Genomic DNA, 26,314 nt, shown 5'->3' on the forward strand with positions numbered 1-26,314 from the left:
ATGGAGTTTAAGTCAATTACAATACGGCACTGTCCTCCAATTCAATATATTTAAAGGGCAGCTGTGTCTCAAATATCCAGCCACTCAAACTTCTGGCATTGTTGTGTAAGTTCAATGTTTGTCATTCAAGATGTGTTTGGATGGAATCATGACAGGGCATCTGTTGTGAAGCATGAAATTTGAATTATATACTTTGATGCTGTAATGCAAGTATTAGATTTCATTGTTATTGGATTAATTGTGCACTCTCTCTCTCTCTCACACACACACACACACACACACACACACACACACACACACACACACACACCCACAATCACTCACCCCTCAGCGGTTGATCTCTCTGGATGTGACCACACCGAGAGGGTTTGGGACAGGGACAATGATCTATTGACAGAGACTAAGTGATGGCGGCAGCTCATACTGGGGGAGTTATGAGTCTGGTTGCAGAGCTGTGTGTGTGTGTATGTGTGTAAGGAGAGGTGTGGTTTCAAGGGGGGTGTGTAACTTTATTTTTGTTAAGGCTACAGCTGTTGCATTGGGGCACACAGAATTCCACTCATTCAGCAGATTTCAGGCATTCGTTTCTGCCGTCAATCACACCTTCACAGATATGTTTTCCATGCCCAAGTGATTTTATACACTATATTCTTTTACCTTTTAAGTTTTGGACACTGGACTGGTTTTAACACCTTGATACTTTATTACTTTTAGTAATTACTAATAAACATGATTTTTAACTCATGTTTCAGATGTATCCATGTGCTCTAAATCTGTTACAAGTGATGATAGTGAGAGTCGCAATGATTAATTGATTAGTTGCCAACTATTAAACCAGTAATTATTTTAATAATTGATTAATAACTTTCAGTTAATTTTTAAGAAGAAAATTTCCATATTCTCAAATGTGAATATTTTCTGGTTTATTTTGTCTTCTGTGACAGTAAATTGAATCTCTTTGGGTTATGAACTGTTGGTTGGGACAAATCTAGATATTGGGCTTTTGGAAACACTTATCGATATCACTATCACTATTTTCTGAAACCAAACAACTCATGGATAAATCGAGAAGATAATTGACAGATTAATTGATAATGAAAATAAGTGTTAGTTGCTCTCCTATAGTGCCAGTACCCTTGTGCACAATGCTACCCATCTCAAATCCTAATATGTCAATTGGGATTCCTGTTAACAATAGAATCATAGCACTTTGTAGAATAAAATACTGAATATTTCTTTGCCTGTGGCTTTTTGCCAAACAAAATAAATTATATTTCTTCATCCTTATAACATTTCCTCTTTTAGTGTTGTAATAGTTCTTCATGGTCAGAAGAAAGGCATAAAAAGTATTTAAATGAACACATTTATTTTGCAATTACTGTTACTACACATAAACAGCAGTGGGGTCTGTGGGTCACCAAACAATGAGGAAATAAAGCCACAAGACCAAAAACAGAAGAATAAGTTGAAGAAATGAAGCAAGTGAGATACAAATATTGCACAGTAGCAACTGATTCCTCTGGTCTGCCTTCCTTTAAAGACATGTTTATATCATGATACTACTCTCATCACCAGTCATTTTGCGGTTTCTCTCAGACCTAGTTTTTATCCCAGCCCATCTTGTGCACAGCTACTCAGTAAGAAGAACAGTGCAGGAGGATGAATTCAATATCACGTTACATAACTCTGCACTGCCCAGCTGCCTCCAGTTAAAGAGGGTTTTTTTGGCCGGCTTTTATTCGTTACATAGTATAAGTCACAGCTTTAGTAGGGGGATCAGGTAGAGAGGAAAATAGGTTCCCCTGCGTTCTTATGGATTCTCTGCTTTAGAGATAACACCATATAGGAAATGCTGGATATTTAAATAGATACGTTGGCATATTCACAGGAAAGCAAGCAAAACAAATTAGAGATGTAACATACTCTTTTTTTCCCTAAAACTTCTAACTGCATGTTTGTGGTTTGCCAGTTCTAATTCCAGTGTAGAAAATTTTCTGTCTACAAGTGAATGAAACCTTAAAGGCTGTTTAAAGGTGAATTCAGACATTTTCTTCTAAACACATTAAATTGGTCAAAAATGTATTTCTAGAAGAGGTGTAAAAAGCATTTCAACCATTTAGATTTGAATTGTGGAGCTAAGCTTCACAAACTGTGTTTCAAGATTTCTGCGTTTTAGTGGGCGGGTCTGAAAATCACAGCGGCATTATGTAACGCGGCGGTGATTGGCATAAACCCGCCCCTGCTGCTGTAGAGGTATAACTACATTCAGCGCACACTACTACTACTACAGTCTACAGTTAGCTGCGAGCTAGCCGCCGAGTTAGCCGCCGGGCTAGCAGCTGAGTTAGCAGCAGAAAGCTCTCAGGCGTAGTGTCAATGTTTCTGGTAGAGGTGGTGATTTTGATTGACAGGTGACATTTGGTAGGGGGCGTGGCTTCAGCGAACTCGGGGGGCACTCCCACAGCGTTTGGGAGCAGAGAAAGAAACTGATTTTTACACAACTTTGAAGCCTAATTTCATATATTTGGCAATTTTTTTAATCATTCGAATTTGGCAGGGTGGTTAACAAAACACTTTTCTGTAGTATGTCAAACTCAGAACACATATTTATTCTTACTTTACACAGACTTTAACCACTAGACTGCTTAGTGTTCAGTAAAGGAAGCAGCAGTATTTGTATGAGGTAAATTTGAGGTCTTAATATTGGATAGCTGCTTCTATGTGAAAGTTAATGTTACTTATAACATCAGCTGCTGCTGCAAAAATATTAAATAAAAAAGAATATCAGCTAGACTTAAGTTGAGGTTCAAATAAAGAGAAATAATGTAGTAATGGTTCATTAAAAAAAGTAGTGAAAAATACATGTCAGTCTTTTAAAACTGATAACATCTTCAAATAGCTTTGTTTTCTTCAGCCAACAATCCAAAACCCAAAGGTATGTAGTTTACAATGAGGTAAAACACATAAAAGCAGGTAATCATCCCATTGGAGAACCTGGAACCAATGAATATTTAGCATTTTTGCTGGGGAAAAATACTTAAATTATTAATTGACTATCAAAATAGTTACCAATCAATTTTTGATGAACTGTTTCATCTCTAATGTCATGTATTGAGTTAATTTGTAACACCTTGTAAGGAAGTGTTGCTTGCTTTCTTGTATATTTGAATAGGAGTAGTAGCACTACATGCACTACATACACTTCATCCTCTTGGAGGGATTTCTTTTAACATACTGTTTTGGTCTGAAAACAACTCCTCTCTACACTGAGCTGTGTTACACTCCACTAATCTCAGACATCTTTTTAAGTGGCATTTGACCTGAATGAGTAGCTTAGTGGCATGTGTTAAACCAAATCACCTCGACAACCCCAACAAAACGACTTCACAGCAGAAAAGGTCAAAAGTAGAGAAGGAGTCGTCTCTAGCAGAGTAACCCTTAAATTTCAATATGTCTGCTGTCAGATGGACACTGGGCTTTTCAAGGCAGAAAGCAGCGGGATCCCTTTCTTAAAGTCTTTCTTGCTTTCTCTCTCTCATTCCCCTCCGCTCTCCAAGCCAAGATGCCATCTGTTCTCATAGGCTCCGCCCCTCCCTAATACACCACCAGCTTATCCTCTGCTACAGCAACCACTGATGCAGTTTTATGTATTCTGACTGTCTCTTCTTTTCTTTCTCTTTCTCTCCCTGAGTCCTCATCATTTTACCACTGCCAGGGAAGTTATGTTTGGTCACATTTGTTTGTTAGTTAGCATGACATGTCAAAAACTTTCACTAGAATTTACTGTATCCTGCAAAGTGTTTGTCGTCATGCCAGCTGACCTGAAAATGAACAGTGGGAGTAAACCACCGCAACAGTCAAGGCCTGGATGTTCAAACAAAGCTGCTTCTGTCCTCCTTCTACTCTTCATTGGGCAGTGTGTCAGTGTGTCCTGATTACTGCCTACATGCAGTAGTTTCCATTGTAAGTGTCTACAGAATGACACAACGTATTGGAGCCTGTTATTTGTGTCAAACCAAAGACCAGAACATGAACGTCCTTACATGTTTGACAAACATGTTTTGTGACTCCATGTCTGTCATCTGCTGACAACAGAAGAAGATTCATTATTGTACTTGTCAGTAGGAGTGCCGTATGCCAGACATTATCATCAGTGACAGAAATAAATTACTATTTGCTTGCCTTGTAAAGTAACCACTTGGATTAAAAGAATGACAACCATAATTTAACTCAACCCTGTGTGAGAGAGGAAAAATACATATTAAGCATGGTTGTTGCTGAATGCTGTAGAAAACAATTGCAGCGGTTTGAACTGGTTAGCCGCTGAGTGCCTGAAGCTGTTGCCTGGGGTCTCAACAGACCTGCTCGGTCAATTCCCCAGGTGCAGTCTTACATAAGGATGTTGCTATTTTTCTTCAGCCAATTAGCAAACAGCACAGGCTAGTATGAGTATGAGGAGAGAGAGTTCCAGCTCCAACTCCGCAGGCACCCTACCTTTTCCACTGTAGTAGTCAAAGATAACTCCAGATTCTCAGTTTCCTAGTTCCCCATTTATCACTGTGAGCAAGTCACTGTCACCATCATCCATTTCTTGTCAGGTAAACACAAACAGAAATCTAGCTAATCCATTTAATGCAGTGTATCAACGCAGAAGTATTGGAGTATGCAAGTGTGTCATTGCTATGGAAATGGTCATCTGTGTCTCTTCCTATTGCTGCGATGAACGGCCCAATTTTAGAACATATATAATCAGGCGTCTTGGATTCTTTTTCATATTTTATCCAGTCTTGTTGAACTGGCCTTTAAACATAAGTGCTATGTCCATTAGTGAAGGTTTTGTTGTTCCTGTGATATTTGTTCAGAATAATGCAACATGAAAATATAATTGATTAAAATAGGCATTGTGAAACTCTTTGCAATTCTTCCCTTTTCCATTTTACCTTCTACAGGCAAGTCTGTTTTGCTTCCTGATGACTGAATTATTTGCATACCACATTGTCATAAGTGCTTTAGTTTGAATGCTGGTACATGTTGTTCTGTTCTACACACTCTAGTATTTTGTGAAATGAAATACCGCAAAACATCTAAGTGAAAATGTAAATATTCAACTGTTCCCATGATTTGTACTCTAACCAATCCACCTGTCTGTTTTTCTTCTTCTCAGGTGAGAGGCAGAGCGGCAGCCATTGAGAAAGCGACTGAGGTGAAGCAGGCATGAGTGAGGACAGCCATCAGGGGGTTGTGACCACCCCTCCTCCATCCGGTGGCGGGACCAAGGAGCGCTACTTCGACCGGGTCAATGTCAACGATCCGGAGTACATCAGAGCCAGGAACATGTCGCCCGACCTCCGGCAGGACTTCAATGTTCTGGAGCAGAAGAAACGCGTCACACAGATCTTACAAAGCCCCGTAAGTTAAAATAAGAAATGGTCCCACCCAGAGAACATTTGTTTAAGAAACATTGTATTGTGCGTTTGGTGCTGGAAGTCTGCATTATTTGCAAACCACAGTTATATAAAAATATAAGATGGATGCAAATCATGTGCCAAAGAAAGAAGTACAACTTTTTTAAAGTTCAGTTATAGATAAAATGCACAAAGCAGAACTTGGTGTATGCAAAGATCTTTTCATCTCACTGGCTAATGTTTGAGTAATCAGTTCCCATTTTCTCCAGCTGTCAGTTACTATTCCTCAACCCAGCGGTTTCTAACAAAGTTACATCAGTGTGTGTACTTGTGTCCAGGGTGACCGATGTTGTGACACTGTCAAGAGAAACACAGCAGTCAGCTAAAACCCTAATAAAGCACCAGCTGCCACACCCTCACTCGGGATGCTGGAGCTCTCCAAGTTCCCTCCAGACAGCTCTCATGTTGGGTCAGGTTTTGCTGAAGTAAACAACTCCGTGAGCACAGGGCATATTTCAACCAACACATAATTTTTTTTTATTTTTGTTTCCTTGGATGTCTGGATTGATACCTTTTGCTCTGCTAGCCAAACTTGATTTAAGTGCTGGATGTACAGTTAGAGGTTTGAACCTATTTGGGATCACACATGCTAATAATAAGACATAATAAGACACTCATGGTTCTGCAATGACAATGTATTTGCACTTTGCAACAGTTGAACATAAAACTATACATGAGTCAAAGTTCACAAAGAAAAACATCTTATGCCATCGTATTTTAGATGTATTGACTATAAATCATGCCTCTGGATTGGTTTATCTCCTCTTTGATTCCAAATAAAATTGCTTCCCTGACAGGAACTCACTAGCAAACCTTTCATTTAACTGGAGACAAAGTCAAGCTCATGGACACATGTAAAGATGTCCGTGTTGTCCCATCTCGCTGTTTGGATTGTGCCCTTTGAACTGCCTCATTCTTTTTGGAGATTGTACAACAAGCCCCCCGCTTTTCAATTCTGCCCACACATTATTTGTTCTGCACTATTGACTCAAGGCTGGTCTCTGACTGAAGTGCTCCTGACTATTTACATTAGGATTTTACATTTTAGACACGAGTGTGTTCATGTCTCTGTATGCGTTTGTGCTTTGACTTACTTTGAAGTGAGCACACTTTGTCGGTTTTAGAGGAGGCAGAGACAGATTTATGGTGTACAGTAATGTAATGGATAAGGTTATATGTCACTTGGGTAGGGAATGTCATGAGTGAATGTTCTTCATAAGTAGAGTAATACAAGCCTGGAAGTGTGTATGTGACTGATATTGGGTAGTGCCTGCGGTGGTTTGGCCGTTCTTTTTTTAAGCTTTAAATGTGAGTCGCATTCTGCACATGCCCAGTGTGGTTTTCTTGGCATCCTCTGTTTTGTGCCAGATGTCTGGAAGGGCAGGAGCATGGTGCTGCTGATGTAGGTTTCCATTGTATCTGTGTGTGTGTGTGTGCATGTGTGCGTGTGTGTGTGATGACAACTCCAGTGAAAAGCAAAACTTTACAGCTTCAGTGTTTTATCACACATATTCTCAATTCTTATTATGACCGTACATAATTGAATGCCACTGTGAATCTGTGTATTTAGAGGGCCTGATAAATTGTTGTTTTTTTCAATTTTGTCCTCTCAGGATATTTTTGTTGGAAACACAAACTTCTGAGTAGTTATTTCCTCTAAGACCGTTGCACAACACACATTGAATTCAATGACTAGCTGACCGTCGACAGTAGTTTGTGGCACTTCCATTCTATTCTAGTTCTTGTGAGTCTTGATAGGTTTTCATGGTCTCAACTCATGGTGAATATCAGATTTCTTTAAATATATGAAGACAATACACAAGTTCAGTATTTTAAACATTTATAGTATTGTTGTTACAATCAATATTTTTATATTAGCAATGGATAAAATGTGTCACCCAAGTCCCAAGTTCCACTCAGCTCTAAGCGTGTTAATATCTTTCAGCTCCTGAACTGCTTTGGTTCAGACTCACAATTCTCATTACAGTCAATTGGAGTAAAATAGCTCTAATAAAAACTTACTAAACACTACCTACCCAGCACCAAACAGCAGTCAAAGTTAGTAATGAGCTGGTGAACATATAGTATAGCATTTAGCAGGTAAAAAGACAGATGTTTCCCTCAGAAGTTAGTGGGGAACAAAATCGAGTCAAAACGAGAATGAGTACCGAACTTATATTTGTCAGATATTTCATACAGTTTTACATTGAATATTTTTGACTTGTAAGATATGTTTATCACCACCAGCGATAGCTGATTTGACCAGCTGGACATTGTAGGTTACCCACCATCATTATTTACCACTACATCACGCTGAGAGCACCTTTAGCTCTCCCTGTGTGTCACACTTGTGGTCATGCAGTGGTATGTATATTATTCCCGCTTGATGCGGTTTTGAATGTGAGCCAACCAGCTCTCAGTCAGCAGTAACAGGTGGCTCCCTGTGGGCCGCAGAGTGTTTCCAGCCCTTATATCAGGACAGTTGGCCGCTCAGCATCAGCTTACTCTTATTCAACTACAACAACAACAATAACAAGTGGACACGTGCTCTCTCTCTCTCTCTCTCTCTCTCTCTCTCTCTCTCTCTCTCTCTCTCTCTCTCTCTCTCTCTCTCTCTCTCTCTCTCTCTCTCTCTCTCTCTCTCTCTCTCTCTCTCTCTCTCTCTCTCTCTCTCTCTCTCTCACATATTCAGCTCTAACAAACTTAACATGTGTGTCCCCACCTGGGTGTCCACACATCTGCCTGCCTCTCTCTCTCGCGCTCCCTTCTCTCCCTCCCTCTTTTCCTCTTTCTTTCGCTTCGCTCTCTGTTTGTTTTTATTTCAGTGTTATGGGACTAGTGGCGGCTCCAGATTACATGTTTCTAGCACTCAGATGGCAGGTTGTATTTAAAGTCAGACCAATATAGACCAGGCGGGACAGAATCAACTCAGCTGACTTCATCCACCCATCTCATTCATGCATCTGTGTTTACCTTTGGAAGTCAACGCCTACAGCTAAACTTCAAACTATTTCAGGGCTCTTTTTTTACCAGATTGTTAGGTCTTTATTTACAGAAGTATGAACACTTAAAGTATATTGTCTGTATACAACAACAACATGCATACAGGCAATCTAAAGCAATAGATGGAGAGAGACCAATGGGTAAAAGTAATGCATGCATGTGTAAATTCATGTCACATTAAACATGCAGGAGAAACAGTCCTAGGAAACATTTATGGCACTAAACCTCTGGTTAGTGCATTCTGTTTCCATCTGCTTTGTTCTAGACATTATTTGATTTATTTGACTATTATGTGTTACATGATGAAGGAAGGAAGAAGAGGAGGAAAAGGATTTTTAAAGAGGCTTGTGGTGGTCATGTTGGTTGAGACAAGGCATGTTTTATATGACATGGAAGGGTTGAAATTTGCCTTGAGCTGATTTGTGAGGTGGGTTTTTTTTTATTGCATTCCATATGCAAGAATGCACTTAGATACAGATTTTGGCAGCAAATCTAAGTCTCATGATGTCATGGTTGGTAAATAATCATATTAATGTGTTATAGTGTTAAATTATGTGGTTAAGCGTCTCTCTCTGTGGCTGCTGGGAACTATGTTTCCGTGACTTTGATTGCGACCCAAAAAGTCAAAAGGTCAAAAGCCCTCAGAAGCACAAGATTAAATCAGATGAAATTGAATTTGAGTTGTACTTGCACATGCTGCTTCTATTTTCTGCATCTCCGCTCATCTTGCTTTCTCCCCTGCTATTAGGTTTTCTACTCCTCCCCTCTGCACTTTTCCAGGATGTGGCACAGTTTGTTCATCATTCATAGAAATTACTTACCAATACCTTGTGGTAAATTTACACAGCCTTATTTGCACTAGGTCTGTGGTTTTCTGAGGAAGTGAACATATTCTCCTCTTCCTCTGCCACTTGCCAGAAAACACAAGTGGATAATTTATGGTGCTTTGGCTTGTGTTGCTGAGCCCCCCCCCCCGGTGTGAGGCAAATGTCACGGCTGCTCTCTATTATGTTTTTCGTTTTTCTTTTTAGAGTCCCGAACGTCTCATTTGATAGAACATTAGTGGTTGAACTCACTCCAGAGATTCTTTTTTTAAAACCACTGCTTCTCCCCTCAGAGTCGCGTCTCGGCAGATGTGTTTCAGTTTGGCATTTCACATCATCTATTGGGTGCTGAACTTAGCAAAACCTCCAGCGGTGAAGCATTGCCCTCAGGATTAGAGGGTAGCATAGTGAAATGTTACTAAGTCCACTTTAGATCATGTGCAACCTCAAAAGGGAAGGCCAAAAGTCTAAAGAATCCCCTTGGTGAGTATAAGCTTTACCCTAGTTTCTCTTTCTGGAAACTCAAATTGACATTTTCAATTTAAAATCAGAGACAGAAAGGTTTTTGTCTCTAAGCAAAATGACTGTAAAGATTTTTTTTTCTTGTAGAAACTGGTGCATGAACATATTTTCAACTGGGAATGTGCCAATCCAATATTCCAGATCAATGTCAATGCAGATACTGGCCATATTAAGCCGATCGAGTATCAACCACAGCCTGATCAATCCACGTTATACTACTTTTGATTCTTTGTCACAGTCATACATTTAGTGTTTCTGCTCTCTGTTCAATTGAAATGCTGAAATCTAGTACATTTTAGAGTTGTTTTAATGTTACCTTACATTAAGATGATTCCAGTTAGACCAATTATGTTGGACAAAATGAATGACCTCATTATGTAGGGATGACTAGCTACTGGAACACAATATAAATATTTACACAATTAGAATTTTATAAATAATGATCATTAATGTGGATATAATGACTAAGTGGGTAAAGACAAATAATGCAACAGCTAGAACAGTTTGGTAAATTCAGAAAATGATCCATTAAAACCAGGAAAAGACAACATTGATGCCATATCACAATATTATGATATCAACAATCTAAAACTATATCCAGTTTCATATCATGATATCAATAAAACAGCAATATTGCCTAACCCTAACTCCAGTGAGGAATCATTGTGGTAGCATTGCACAGGTATCTGATTAATAGATGAGATCAGTGTGAATGATCTCCTCTTGCTCCACATCTTGTGCCGGGGTGAACAAGTGCATCTTCAAGAAAAAGGGCATGGAGTTTATGCAGAGTAGTGAGACATCACAGCCGCAGTGAGGGGACCAGTTTCACTAAAGCACACTCTGAGGTTAGATGGGGGGAAATCAATAGCATTGGCAAGCTTGCAGGCAGCCACTGCACTGCTTTGTAGCTGTGTCACGTTGGCAGTTTGAAAGAACAGCATTGTGCTAACATAACTGGAGGAGGCTATTTGAGTGTATGGCTGAAATTACAGACCTCACCTGGTCTCTGCATGTGTCTGTAAGCTTTTAGGGAAAGTGTGTGTGTTTACCTTTTACATAGCCATATCTAAAAATATTTTCACTCCAAATATGTTTGCTGTGTTTTACTAAAAATCTGGTTTAGTTTGTTTAATGTTGTTTTATGCAATTTGAGCTTAGAGAGCATCATCAAGACGCCTGAAAATGCAGGTCACTACGTTCTTTCAGGTGAATGTAATCTTATCCAGCTGCAGGATATGACCTCAAAATACAGTTTTAATGGATAAAGGAAAACGGAAGTTGACATTTGATATTGAGTACAATAGCTAGAGCCTAACCTAAGCCCGCTCTATTAACAAGATACTTTCTAGATTGTTTTCAACCCTAAGCAATGACCAAAATGTACTTAATTAAACACAATAGCTTAATTTCACATGACAACACAAGCGTGTGAGGTAATGCTGAAACCATCAGGAGTGACACACGCGTCTTAGATCCGGCCACAAGCACAGATGAGCAGGATCAGCTTCCAACATAGTCATAAAAGGTGTTGCCTTCCTTTCCCAAAGGATGACGTACAGCAGTTTAAGTGTCACCTGTATCTGCAACAATAAGTGCAGCAGAAACATGGGAATCACAACGAAAGGAAACATCTCTGGAAGTCTGATGACAAGTTCTTGGAAGACTAGAAACTTCCTGTGATAGTAACTTTGAAGGAAACCTTTAATTGTTACTTGGGGACTTTGACTCAGATAATCTAAAATATGCATATAACAATGTATTTTTATCCAGTATCCACCCAACAGTAAACTGGGGATAAAGTGCCCTTTTCAGGAAGCATCTGCTCTGATGTAGTGTCCTTGACGGGGGCGCTTGACTGCAGCTTACTCTGACTGCCTTTTAGAAGCAACAAAAAGTACATTACATATGTATTATTTATATTCATTTATTTATTTATATTAAAAAGGCCAAATTTAGTCTTTTCAACCATGCGTTTGAAATCTCAAATCAGCATTTTCTCACTTAACATAAATGGCCATGTTACTTCTTCAGCTAGAGTTGGACCATTTGCATGTGAACTCAATACTCAAGATCACTGCAGTCCCATTTTGAAAGATTAGCTTTTGCCATTTAAAAGCAGTCATGGAAACACTTCCTCATTTCTCTGATTGGATCACATTTTTCCTCCAGTAAGTGGAGAGACCTGCTTAGTCTGGCTGCCTGTGATTTTAATCTGACAGGATACATGATGGACATTTGAGTTATTTTTTACTCCAGAGGTCAATGTGAGGTAACTATAATGACGTGACTTCATTTTCAAGATGCAGCTAACTTTGCGTCATTGGCTTAAAGTGAGATTGTGGTTATAAGGCTAGCAGGCATGCCACAGCAGTTGAAAACACACTTTGATGTGATTTTATTTTTATTGCTGCAGTTGTGAGAGGTTTGCCAAAATATTAATGATACGATCCACTTTTAGGCCCCAGGGATTAATCTGTTTAGATGATGGGAATAAAATCCCTGCTGTCATAATCTTCTTGGGAATGCACATACACAAATTGTAGAGCAGATGCCTGCTAGTGAGTGGTTTCTGGATGTGTGTGTGTTTATATGTGCATGAGCTTTTAAAAAGGTTTCATTTCAAATTGCTCCAAGTTCAGTGTAGAGAAGATTTGTCATATGAAACTAATCAGATGGTATTTAAAAAAGCACAGGTGATTCTGCACCTGGGTGTTTTTTAACAAATGAGATTTTCCTTTTTTTTGACCATCACTTGTACTGTTGGTTAACTCTCAGTGGCTTTGTTTGTGACCAGAGCAGGCAGCTGTTTTCATCTAAAAAGCTCTGATAAACTAACTGCCCAGAACCAAACAGCAGACAAACAAAGTTAGTGACCAGCTGGTGAACACAGTGGAGCATTTTACAGCTAAAGGCCCAGATATTTCCCTCAGCAGTTAGTGGAGACCAAAACAGAGAGACAGTGTCAAGCTAGCAAGAATCCTTCAGCACAGACCCAAAACAAAGACCTCTGTAGTTGAGTCAGGAATCTGTCTGATCGCCTGATCGAGCTCTGGCTCCAGTAAACCGAGCTTTAAGCACTGTGACTCTAATGTCAGTGTGATGGCACAACAGTCTCTGAATAAGGAAATGTCCAGAACAGCAACAACAACTGAAAAAACACACTCTGATACACCACTGTCAGACATCCGCAACAAGCCTATTACCACAGCAACCTCGCCACCAGGGACGGAGGAATGTCTGGCCAGGGTTCAGAACCAGCGGTGCTCCGGGACAGAGGGGGCTGCTCCACTTTTAACAAAACACCCCCACATGGGCATAAAACCAAAGGCCCTAATGGAGAATGGAAAGACACTAATGCATGGAGACTAATGGATCATCCCATGGGGTGACATGAGGGGATGTGGGGGGGCACGGACAAGGGGAAGTGTCAGAGATGTTTTTGAGCTCTGTTGGGAGTCTGTTGACTGTTGCATAAGCACTGAGATGAAATAAAGGCATTAATATTGAATGTTTGCCTTACTAGAGGAGAGTCATCATGTGGAAATGTCATGGCCTATTTTCACTCTCACAGTGCCAATATAGATATACCAGCAGGAGATTCACACTACACACGTACACATCAAATAACCAAACACACAGGATTCAATTCATATTCTTTGTTGTGTTGAACAAGGGGAGAAAACATAATTGAGAAGGGTCAGTAAATGTTGAGTTAGCGTTCAGTAGTGTCTGAGAAAAAAATTAAATCATGTCAGACTGATTCAGACCCAAAGCTGTATGCTCCCAAAAAAAAGGACAAATGGTATGATGTTATATGATGTTAGTCAAGCTTGCAGATGTTTGATACCTCATTTGCGTTTGTGTTTTAGGTTTCACATCATATACATGAGAAGGATTTGCAATTGGTTGGGAGGCGGCTATTAAGATATACCAGTACATTATTATTAAACTATAATTGACCACAGCAACAATACATTTTCCTCATGTTGTAATACAATGTAAGTTCAACTTGTGAAACAGGAATAGCTTACTTGGCTGATGCAGCCATGCCAGGTTGATTTAACAGTGCTCATTTGATAACGTAATATGACATTATAAACTGGAAAAACCGGATGAAACTATGACAACTAAAAACAAAACTTTTTTTTTTGACTGAAGTGATATCATCAGACAGACAGGTAGCCTAACCACAGCTTGTATGTTATTCACACATGTTGTCTGTTTGGGTCCTTGTCTTTAAAATCCTCTGTGCTGATCACAGCTTTAATAACATTAGCCGATACAGAAAGGTGAGTGTGCCCCCTGAGAGGTTAGTAACCTTATTAAGATTATCAGCAGCTATACATACACAGTATTAAATCCTCTGCAGCCTGAGCTTGACTGCATGATGAATACAACATGTTTGGAGTAGTTACTGTTCATATCCTGATCTGATACTGTCTGTTGTGATGTTCGTGTTTATTGAGAAGTCTTTTGATTTCTGTTTGGACATTTGATTTACGAAGCGTTGCAAGACGAAGGAGATTAGAAGCATAACATCATACTATACTTAATGTGATGTAATCCAGCCAGCTTTGTGTATGCAGTATTTCATTAAAGCATGTTAGTATATATTGTATTGTGTCTGTGGATTCAACAGATGACCGTAGTCTGGACAAGAGGATTAGCCACACACACACTCACTCTCTCCCAGTGACATCAAATAGCCAATCGTAACACAAGCCAGCCAGCCAATCCTGATCACTGTTGTTGGGTAGCTAACCTATTGGGATTCAGCTTCATAGAGCACCTTTAGAACCATTTAGATTGACGCCAGAGGAGCATGTCTAATCTGTGATTAACTTGTCTCTCTCATTCTTCCTCTCTTTACTCCCGCTCTTCATGTCTGTCTTTAAGGCCATCTATTATGCTAATTTTCAGCTCTATATTTTTATTTTTATAAATCAACTATAGTAGCGTTGCATGATTCTCAGTTTAAAAAAAACTCCTTATTTATATTATACTGGCCCTTTATGCAGCCCTTCAGTTCAGCCTTTGTCTCTTAATAGCCCCCCCCCCCCCCCCCCCCTGCGCTAGTAGTTCATGAAAGTTTGTTATGTCTAAACTAGGTTCTCTATCTGCAAAGTGAGATAAATTAATCCCACCGTACGGTTATTGCTGCATGATACAAAACTGAAATGTCCAATCTTGTAACTCAGAGTACAGTCGTCAAAGGCTTTTGTGTGCATTTGAATGGCGATAAAGGGTTTTCAGGTTTGATAATATGCAGCTAAAAACTTTTTAAGGAAAAGTCTGAAGGTTACATTTCTAAAATGTAACCTTTAAGATGAGATAATGTGTTTAGCACATTGCCTCATCTTATGGTTCAACGTCTCCTCTCTAAACATGTTCTTTCTCTCTTTCTCTCTTTCTCTCTCTCCTTCTCTCTCAGGCCTTCAAAGAGGAGTTGGAGAGTCTGATCCAAGAGCAGCAGCGGAAGGGGAACAACCCCACTGGCCTGCTGGCCCTCAGACAGATCGCTGACTTCTTCATGGCCAGCTCAGTGGCCGGTTTCAACACTTCCCCCCTCAGTGAGTACTCGCAGCTCTGTTGCCCGTTACCCCAGGCAACCAGACACTAACATTCAGCAGGACATGCCATCCTTGCCTGGGGTGTAACCACTCTGAACTGCTCTCAAAAACAAAACACAGCATCAGTATCTGAAGACAGGAGATCCATACCAAAACACAGGCTTTGTTCACTTAAGAGCGTAAATACCGACTCAACCCCCAGACTCCGGAAGAGCCGTGCATTTTTCACTGGTTTTTGATCCTAGAGTTCTGTCCAGAAGTCCATATGTGAAGTCTGCTTCCAATCACAGCACTGGAATGCACAACTAATGCTGAATTACACGTCAAAGGGAGAACAGCGGTTCAGTTCGGCTCTTCTTTAAAATATACCTGTAATGTGTACATGTATGCAGGTGTTGGCAGTAAACGAAGTATTAAAAGATGGAGTGCTTGAGACAGATGTATCAGATAAATTATTAGATAAAAAGACAGATGTTGGGTAGTGGTTGTGTCTGTCTGTCACTGTTGCCAGTAGTAACTTAAAGAATAGAACATGTTACTGATATTGCTTGTGGAAAACGTTAGGTGCAACTATAAAGCATAGAGTTTGCATGCAACACACAATTGAACTGAATTTGTTGTTGTAGACTTAAATGAAAACCACGCCCTATCTGTTTATGATACAACAGGTCTGGGGATGGTCACTCCCATTAACGACATGTACGGAGTGGAATCCACCACAATGGTGAAAGGAGAGAAGCAGACGCGCTGTAAACTGGCCAGCCTCTACAGACTGGTGGACCTGTTCAGCTGGGCTCATTTTGCCAGCTCCTACATCACAGTAAGACGCCACAAAAAGAGAACCACTGCATTTAGAGTTGAAGTGTTGACAGTAGTGGGCTGTGTCTGAAATCACTCCCTATTTTGATTGTTATTCTACACAAAGTGCCCTCAAAAACTCACACAATGGAACAAAAATAGTGTCCAAGCAGGGCATGTATACTACTTTCTTCTAACAGTCCCACAATGCAATATTTCCATAGTTTTATAGATGGATAAATTACAGTGGTACCTGTGAAAGATGCCAGAAAATATTGATGTCTCTTAAGTGAGTACATTTGGGATTGTAGGGATTAGTAACTAGTTGAAAAAGACAGTGATTTCAGACAAAGCCATGGTTGCTGACAGCAATAAGAATGGACATACTGTTTCATTTGCTGAGGTTTAATCAGTGAATTGTCAGACAGATCGTCTTTTGACATATTGCACCCTTGACTTTTGATCAATCAAGTTTAATTGTTCAGTATTCAAGGTAACAAAAAGAGTAAGAATTAAAGTCAGATGGGTTAGATTGGAGTTCATTTGATCCCACAGAAACAGAGGTGATTTTATTTGTCTTCCTTTCTTTCTTTCTAGGGCCGAGTCAGTAAAGAGCAAGACCACATCCTCATCATCCCTAGAGGACTGTCATTCGCCGAGGCATCCGCAGCAAACTTGGTAAGAAGCATGAGCCATTATGGCTTCATCCCAACATAGAAATTTAGTTATGAAATCAGCCTTAAAATATGTACAAAAACAGTCAGAATTAGATGAGGCCGTTTGATTTAACTGGATAAAAATCTTATTGTTTTAAGAGCTAACAGCTCAAGCAAGTATTAATAGGGTTTTGGTCCATAGTGAACAGAACTAATGTTTTTACCTACTTTCCTTCATCAGCCATTTACCACCTTTTCATTATCTTCCTTGAATTGTATGTAGGGGGCATGAACTTCTTGTCAGTGTTTATACAACAGCCACCGTCCCTCTCCTTCTCCTCATGCATTATGTCACCGGCTCCTCTCGTATTGACACAAGTCCCCTTTCCACTCCCTCCCACTTGCCCATTTTAAGTCAGCAAATACAGTAGTTCAGGTTGTTTGTCCGCCTAGTTTCGGTTCAAAGAGTGCACATATTGTCACAGTGCTGGGCGTGTCATGTCAATAGGTGCGTAATAATGTGTGTAATAATCTGTTGTCGACCCTGTTTCCTCCTGCCTTACATTTAAACTCCCCCTAATTCAGTTTCTATATGCTTTGGGATATTGTTTTTTGGTGTAATCCATAACATATTCAATGTGGAAAACATTAACTGACACTAAATAACAAGAATACCATAACTTACACAGAGATAATATATTTCTGGAATGTTCTTTATATTTCTTGTGGATGCAGTTTGTTTGATATTTATGAAACAGAATTATTCAAACAAACCCACACAACTCTTTGTCCTTAATTTGCTTTTTATGTTCATGCCAAAGTTTGTTTAAATCACATCTTCTGTCTTTTGTTTTCTCTGTTCTCTCTGCTTTGCACCTCTCTTAAACATCTGTGCAAACATTACACACAAACACCTGTGTTCTATAGCTGCAGGTGAGGGTTGTCAGCTGGATGTTAGATGATGTACTTTTTGTTGATCCCCGGGGGGAAAATTGCTCCTCCACAGTTGACCCATTCTGTATACACATACTAGGAACAGTGGACAGCAGCAGTGCAGGGACCAAAGCCAGTGGGTTTTTTTAGCAGTACCTTAGTCAGGGGCACTGAGAGGAGTATAAACCCTAACATGCATGTCTTTGATTAAGAATAAAGATTAAGAGTAGCCATACTGCTTACACACATTTCACTGTTTGACCTGCAGGAGTGTCGGCAAGCTGAGAGATTGAATGAAACTCGATTGAATTTTAGTTCCAGTTGGTAACATGATTTCTGCTGCTGCCTCATAGCAAAGCCTGAAATCAATTACCAATGTTTTCAATGTCCTTCAGGCAAAATTCGTTGCTACGCCTTGTTGGCATTCCTGAAAGGCTTATTTTCTGTCCAGCAAAGTCAGTCATTTACCAAAACTACAATTACAGCAATATCTTTTACAAGCTGTTCTCAAAAGAAAAATAGCTGCATTAGTTACCAGAAAGTACACTGCAAAGTTTCATCTGGCAGGAGAAATTGTTGTTAAATTTTATTCTAATGTAACATAAAGTGCAGAAATGATGAAGCCAAGATCTACATGTTAAGCAAAAAACAAATGACTGATTTTTTGTTTATACGTAAGTTTAAGACTTCTGAGGTTAAATCTTCATTCTTCTCAGAATAATGAGATGTGACATATTACGTTAAAAAACAATGACATGTCTGTATAACATGGTTTAACTTTACACCACCAAATAGCTGTAGCTGCAGTAGTTAGCTGCCTCAAAATGAAAGACATATCCAGATGTTGTACAGTCCCTTCTGTAAGTCCCTAGCGCTCTCTGTACCATTCTGAATATTAAGCATAAAAGTTTTATTCAAAATAATATCTTACAAAGATATGCAGATCTATGCTGTAATTGCCCACTCACATAGATTTAAATGTAATCTGAGTTTTGATCAGTTTAAAATCAGAGGTCAAAATCTAATTGCTCAGTTGGCTTAATTTGAATGATCCTCTCAGCTGCCCAGGAACCTCCTATGGGGACCTGCTATGCTCTAATGTCTATCATCAGCCTTTTTAAAAAACACGTAGTCAACATCCAACAAAGTCACATTTCAGATTGTTCCTGACACGTACTTTGGCATCTTTTAATATTTAGAAGTGCTGTGGGCCTCTTAAGCAGTTTGACTGATAGGCTGCTGATACTTTTACTTGTCCTACTGGAAAAAAATCTTACAATTTGAAAACACTTTCTTAATTAGTTAGCTGAAGTAGGGTTGTGCTATGGCTATTACACACAGTGCTACTTATACTGTCTTGTATAGAACACAGCAGAGTCAAGTGTAGACTCGGTAGCCTTAGAGGTTTATACATATTTTTAGTTTGTGTGTGTGGACCGCATCCATCTTTACTGAGGTTGTGCGGTAAAATGTGTCTGTATGAGAGCAATGACCACAAGACATCAGATGTCAGGAGAATGATGAAATAAAATGATGTAGTCTGCCACTTTCAGATTTCTAGTCTATGTTTTGATGCCAGTCTGTCTCTGTTGTGTTTGTCTCCCATCTCTTGCCCTTCATCTCCCTCAGTCTGTTTGGAATCCACTGGTCTCTATAGTAACACAGCTGAGTGTTTAGAGACATGAACAAATTGATTACGAGAAACTATCCAGGATGAAGAGTGTGAGAGGTCATGTTAGGGTGAACCATCTGACTCATCCTCTCAATTTCTGTGTCTAACCTCCAAGGTGATGTCATTCCAGTTCACAGAGGAATAGGTCGATCTCTCAGGATAAGGTTGATATTTTAGTTTAGTTGATGCTGCTGTAGAGTTTGAGGTTGGATCACTTTAAATGTAATCTGAGCTTTGATCAGTTTAAAATCAGAGGTCAAAATCTAATTGCTCAGTTTGCTTAATTTGAATGATCCTCTCAGCTCCCCAGGAACCTCCTATGGGGACCTGCTATGCTCTAATGTCTATCATCAGCCTTTTTAAAAAACACCTAGTCAGCATCCAACAAAGATTGTTCCTGACATGTACTTTTGCATCTTTTAATATTTAGAGGTGCTGTGGCCTCTTAGCCGTAGAGCAGTTTGACTGACAGGCTGCTGCAGAGTGAGGGAACCACAAATTGAAGGATACAAAAGAACAAACAGATACTGTAATGGACATGTGATGTAACCTAATCAATGTTCGATCGTCTGACAGCTGGCAATGTGTAGGCAAAGATGGAGGTTAGTTACGCTCGGCTGGTGCCATTCATTTCCCTCTGCTGGGTGAAAGATCAATAAACAGTCATTCATTTAAACAATAGGCTGAGTACCATTTTGGACAGGTCTGAGGATTTTCAGACTGGGTTGACTCATCAAGCTGTCAGCCTCACACATACCATTTTAAATTAAGATCAGTCCTTAGTGAATCTGCGCAGGGATAAATAATTTCACTTTACAGAGGCTTATATCTGAGTTTCTGTTGTGATACCAAAAATATTCTTACTTTATAAATATAAACGTGCTCTTCAACAAAACCACATTTAACAAAAAAAAAAGAAATGTCAATGAATGCTTTAATGTATAATGTTGCATGCAGACAAAACAACCACAAAAACATATACCAAATAAAATCCAATGTAGAACTTTGTAGAGTATTCGAGCAACAATGACTATCAAAGAATACGTTAACAAAATTATTATGTGCTTATGTAATAGGTTCCACTGTAGCCTACTCCGTTTTTTACTGTTGTGGCTGTAAAAGGGTGGATAAATTGTTTAAGTGTCACACAACTCCCATGAAATGACTGGTTTCACTATCACAATTTGATCCATTCAGTCCAATAACATTTGAAAAGTCTAAAAGAGGCACACAATTAAATTATGTTATCCCCATTCAAGTTAGCAGAGAGCTAACTGGAAGCTGACCGGAGTCTCTGGTGCACATGCTCTGCTCCATAGAGAATGTGCAGTATGCATTCAACCAGCCAGTGCAGTAATGTCAGAGCAGACACCAGATTTAAGAGCTGTGTATACTGTGAAATACAAGGATGTTTACATGACAGTTCATGAGCTTAATCAGCATTGTGCAAACTCGTTTGGCAAGTGCTTGAATGTAACGGATGTTCATTTGTCTGTTCTGCACTGCAGGTTTAAATAGAAGAATGTTAATGTGACGTGTACAAAGCTACTATTATGACTGCATTTCATTTCATGGTGACTTTTATTATGCAAACTAAATCATGGATAAATATACTAATAATGTACAAATGTATCAAGAATGATAACTCAATACAAAAAACAACTTACAGAAAGTTGGATCACAATTTTGTGTGGGGTATGAAGGCCAAAGCTGCTCCTTGGATGCAAGATTACTTGTCATACAGGTTTATAGTTTCCTCACTGTTTTACATCATTAGCCACCACTGCAATCCCTCCTCTGTGCCTCTTTTCTTTAAAATCTCCTGTAACACTCAGCTATTCTCAAAATGCAGCAGAAGCACATAAGTTTAAAAAAAAAAAAAAAAAAGGCTCAGTGAGTATTCAGCAGGCTCTGGCTCAACTGGGTGGATTTCATTAGTCTCAGACTGGAAGATGGATGCCCTTTCCTGTTGTGATAACACACACTTGTACGTTGTGTTGTGAAAGAGAAATGTACACTCGCAGGTTCTGGTTTATATCCAAGAACAACATGCGGTTGCAGTGATGGTAGTGTACAAGGTCTGCAGGCGAAGATGTGTTTTCTGTTTGTTATTAGCTTTTACATCGCGGTCTGACATCTGCATTCGTTTTGTCGTTGCTCTTCATTCTGTTTTTTTTTTTTTTTATGTCCCAGTCTCTCTAAACAGTTATCTGTCTTTGTTCTATCTTTTTTTTCTGGTTGCCTGACTCTCTTCTCTCCATCTTCCCCTCCATCTGTCCTCTCCCCTGCCCTGTAACCTAATAACTGCTAACTGCCTGGTAATGAAGCTGTCATTGTAAAGGACGTCATGTCCACTCACAGACTATATTATTTATATTATTATTATATTATATGTTTCCTAGTAAGGGTCCAATTCATTTCCTGGAGACAGAGGGGGAATCATTGATAATGTGATTTCTGTCATCACACTCATTGATTTTGACTTGTGTTTATGTTTTCATACTTAATGTTGAAGGTTTATCAGATCTGTGGTTGTGTTGTGAGGTAGGTGGATCTGGTTACGTCGTGTATCAGTCTGTGGATGTGCTTTAGTGCCTGAGCATATTTGATTTCACTGATCTTGGCATGGTTAGTTCTACTGTACGTCTCCCTGTGCTCTGCTCCAGCCTCATCATATTCCCTTTCAGGAGAGCGCGGTGCTGCTGTCAAGTTTTCAGAAACCTCATACAACTTGTGTTTGAGTGCCTTTTGTACCATTGTTAAAATCTCCCACTGACTCCAGCTCTTCTCCATGTTTTCTCAGGTGAAGGTCAACATCATTGGGGATGTGATCGACCAGGGCTCCACCAACCTGAGGATCGACCATGCAGGTTTCAGCCCCCATGCTGCCATTTACTCAATGCGTCCGGACATCCGCTGCGTCATACATGTGCACACTCCTGCCATGGCTGCTGTAAGTTTGCTTTACACTAGAAAGCTTTCAAACCCACAAGCAAGTGACTGTCAGACCTCTCCATCTTAAGGCTGCAAAACTAATACTCATTGTGACCGGGAAGTAATAATTGATTTTGAGGTAAGTTGTATCAGAGATGCTTAAAAATTTGAATATCGTAAATAAGTAACTGCAAACAATCTTGACATCTCTACTGAAAAGATTTATGTGACTAGACAGTGGTATGATAAGTATTTGTGATGTTCACCGTCTACAGGGAAGGAATCCAATTATATTTCAAATGACTTAGGAGCCTCATCTCTGCAGCTCTCAAAGAATTTTCAAAGTTGACTCAACTCATAAGCATCTTGGGAAGATGTCAGCTGCTGACAGGGATAAATGAGACAGCTTTAATACTTCCGTCCAAGCTTCTTATCTCTAATGTATCTCCTCCTCTCCCTCTCTCTCTCTCTCTCTCTCTCTCTTGCTTCAGGTGTCATCTATGAAGTGTGGCATCCTGCCCATTTCCCAGGAGGCTCTGATCCTGGGTGATATTGCCTACTACAACTACCACGGCAGCCTGGATGATCAAGAAGAGCGCAGGGAGCTGCAAAAAGCCTTGGGCCCTACAGCAAAGGTATGAGAACCAATAAAACCAAGCACTGAGCCACAACATGGTGCTCAACAGTCATCCTGACAGCACACAGAAATATGATAAGAAGTGAAGATTTCTGAAAGCTCACAACAAATAAGGGTAGACACAATGACTCGAGGTTGTTTAAAGTCCACAAGAAAGGAGTTATATCTGACTTTTCAATCAAGAAATAGAAATTGACTGATTTTAGGGTGTGGTGTGTTTCATATAAGAAACATTAGCATCCTGTGGAACGCTGCGTTTGGCTTGTCTTCTGCAAGTTATAGATCATTTAAATTCATTTTGCTGTCATTTTCATTCCCCTGTATGTACTTCCCCATGTTTCTCAACAGAATTTAAATTAGTCATATTTCAGAGAATTCAAGGGAATTTCCGTCTCTGGTTTGTTGCCAGATCCTGCTGTCATCCAGTGGCAATTACAGTTGTTGATCCATGAAATCAAACATTTTTTGGTTGTTACTTATTTATTAAAGGGCCTGTCACATAATTGTACAGTCACAAGTAGAGAAAGTTAGATGGTTGGACCACTTAAAAACTCTCAAAGTGTTTAATCTTGTCGTTCGGCTCTTCCTAATGTGTGTTTTGCAGGTTTTGGTGTTGAGGAATCACGGCGTGGTTGCTCTTGGGGAGACCATCGAAGAGGCCTTTCACTACATCTACAATGCCCAGTATGCCTGCGAAATCCAGGTACACACACACACACACACACACACATGCCAGCTAACTGTTGCTGTTGTTTTCGGTACCCAGCACATTCCAGCAGCACTCAGCTTCACTACTCATGAATTAGACCAGAACGGCGGCAGCTTTCCCGCTAATTCTAATCTTCTATAGTAGTTCCACATTTCCCCACCCTCACTATTTTAACAACGGCCACTAACAACACTGCAAATCATAATCTCTTCCCTTGTTGCACATGTTGGCCAAACACTGTCACACAGCCAGGCTATTAGGAGTTTAATGAAGGGAGTGACGATCTGATGTGTGTTTGTTGATGTCGGTCCAAAGCAGCATTAGAGAAGGGTGGTGTTATTCCTTTTTGTTTTGCTTGAGTCAAGAAGAAAGCTGACGAGATGTTGGCAGAGGGGAGAGATCATGAGATCTGGACCAGAAACCAGAAATTAGTGTTAGACTGATTGTTGTTTTTGCATTAATAAGCAGCTAGTAGGTGTTATTGTATCAGCAGAATCTTACCTTTATAGGACTGCAACAATTTCTGTCTTCTCTAGTTTGATGACACAAATTGTCTTTTTTGAAATGGAGCAATGTTGTCTTCCCCTCATTACTGGTTATGTCCTGAGTATAGATATTTTTTCTCCTTAGATTGTGTAAGGATCTTCAGAGCACTGAAGAAGTGAAAGCATGAAGTATCTTACATAAAAAAAAATTCCATTATGCATAACAGAAATATATTTGCCTTTTTATGCCATTAATCATCTTCAGATTTATCTCCCAATTTGGGAATTACTATCATCGGAATAAGTACGTTTTTTATTTGACATGTTATCATGTGGGTGTCAGTTTTAAAGACCCTTTATAAAGCCCTATTGAAGAAGCAAACAATGTATATACCAGTATGTGAGCTCATGTCTCACAAGCTTGGCAAAGTGTATACATGCATGTGGGATATCTCTGGTGTTTTTCTCTTGGAATTCTTGCGTGTCTTTGTGTTCTCTTGTGCAGTGGATTTTAGAGATGTTGTTGTGTCCCCTTCTGTAACAGGCATACCAAATCTCCTGATTGACTCTCCCCAGTCTAGCAAAAGAAAACATTAATCCATCCCGCAAAGCCCAGCTTAATTTCTATAAATAAATCCCCCAACCATGTTTGTTGTATGTCATGTACATTACTTGGTGTTGCAGTAGCTTAATGATATTTTTCTCCCACGTGGGGGAAGACTGTTCCTGCACACAAGCAGGAATATTCTCATTTTAAGGATTTACATGACAAAATGCCTCAGATGTTTGGTGATGTCAGAGTAAAGCTCACACATATCTCCCTCTGTGCTTACTTTGTGGTTTTAGGTGAATGCCATCTCATGTGCTGGCGGCGTGGACAACCTGATAGTGCTGGACCAAGAGAAGTACAAGTCACGAGTGCATGCCGTGGCTTCAGCGGGCAATGTGAACATGGCCAGTCAATACAAGTGGAAGGTTGGCGAGCTGGAGTTTGAGTCTCTGATGAGAATGCTGGATAATCTGGTAAGTGCATATGTCAAAGTGATATTCGTACATACATTTTTGGCACAAACACACTGATGACATATATACTGTACAATATACTGTTATCTTCTCTTATAATAAGGTAATAAGGGGTAAAAAAAAAAAAAAGCCTTTCTAAATAATATGTGACATTTAAATATGCCCAAATGTCTCTTTGGCTTTTCTTTGTCATTGATGAATAAAAGCACATCTATACGCATTTTATTAAGGTTTCATAATTGCCATTTTAAAAATCTGTGGTCTGTTTGACATTTGTGCCTATTTCTGTCTCTTTGGATTAGAGCAGGGCAGAAGGGCTGGGTAGGATACTAAAAATCACCCTGGATTAGCAGTTAGAAAAAAAACACACCACCTACAGAAACCTAAACTATGTAAACTGACTATCTTTAGAGAAAAAAAAGGGTGTCTTTGAGAAGGAAAGTTGTTCAAAAACAGTTCAAGGAGGGATTTGTTTTAAACAACAATGAGAAATTTAGGAAAAAGATACTAATGGAGAGAGTGTTTTGAGGAGGAAATGAGTGATGATAAAAAAAAACATTATCATTTTGAGTCACAATGTAAAACAGCTGGCTTCTTTTACAAATATCAAGTGTAGGGGTTCTGGTAAATGTGTCCCTCTGCTCTCTTTCTATCTGAGCTGCACTTATCTGTCTCTGTCTCACTTGCATCACTATTTCTGTCTCCCTATCTCAGCTCTCACACCCCACACTTTTCATCCTCCTCCATACATCCTACCCTTCTGCTCTCTCCCCCTCTCGATGAATCATTGCCTTCCAACATCTCATCTCCCCCCTCCTTTCCCATCATCCCTCTCTTCTCTCTCACCTCATAAACACAGCATTTGTATCTGATAAGCTCTTCGGTATAAAACCCAGAAACAGTAAAGATAATGAAGGGGGAAGAGAATAAACTTGTCACTCTATGCATTTAGAAATGTGACAAGCTTCCGGCTGTCAATGTGTATAAATGTCCCCATGTGAAGCAGGAAAAGAGCATGCCATTTGGGTGAGCAAATCATCTAAAAAGGTCAACTTTGACCATGGGGCTTAGATGAACAGT

At 39.7% G+C, this 26,314-nt stretch overlaps 1 protein-coding gene across 3 annotated transcripts in view; it reads left to right on the forward strand.

Moving 5' to 3' along the window:
- Positions 1 to 26,314, forward strand: part of add3a (adducin 3 (gamma) a) — a 73,432-nt gene that overhangs the window by 34,363 nt on the left and 12,755 nt on the right. For all 3 annotated transcript variants that reach the window (XM_053330683.1, XM_053330675.1, XM_053330689.1), the window contains exons 2-9: positions 5,165 to 5,409; positions 15,249 to 15,387; positions 16,056 to 16,207; positions 16,783 to 16,863; positions 22,250 to 22,399; positions 22,872 to 23,015; positions 23,622 to 23,720; positions 25,058 to 25,234. In XM_053330683.1, coding sequence (XP_053186658.1) covers positions 5,215 to 5,409; positions 15,249 to 15,387; positions 16,056 to 16,207; positions 16,783 to 16,863; positions 22,250 to 22,399; positions 22,872 to 23,015; positions 23,622 to 23,720; positions 25,058 to 25,234 — 1,137 coding nt within the window. In that variant the 5' untranslated portion in view covers positions 5,165 to 5,214. The remainder of the gene's footprint in view (positions 1 to 5,164; positions 5,410 to 15,248; positions 15,388 to 16,055; positions 16,208 to 16,782; positions 16,864 to 22,249; positions 22,400 to 22,871; positions 23,016 to 23,621; positions 23,721 to 25,057; positions 25,235 to 26,314) is intronic.

This window comes from Scomber japonicus, chromosome 2, assembly GCF_027409825.1.
Source record: "Scomber japonicus isolate fScoJap1 chromosome 2, fScoJap1.pri, whole genome shotgun sequence".
In the NCBI taxonomy this organism is placed as follows: Eukaryota; Metazoa; Chordata; class Actinopteri; order Scombriformes; family Scombridae; genus Scomber; species Scomber japonicus.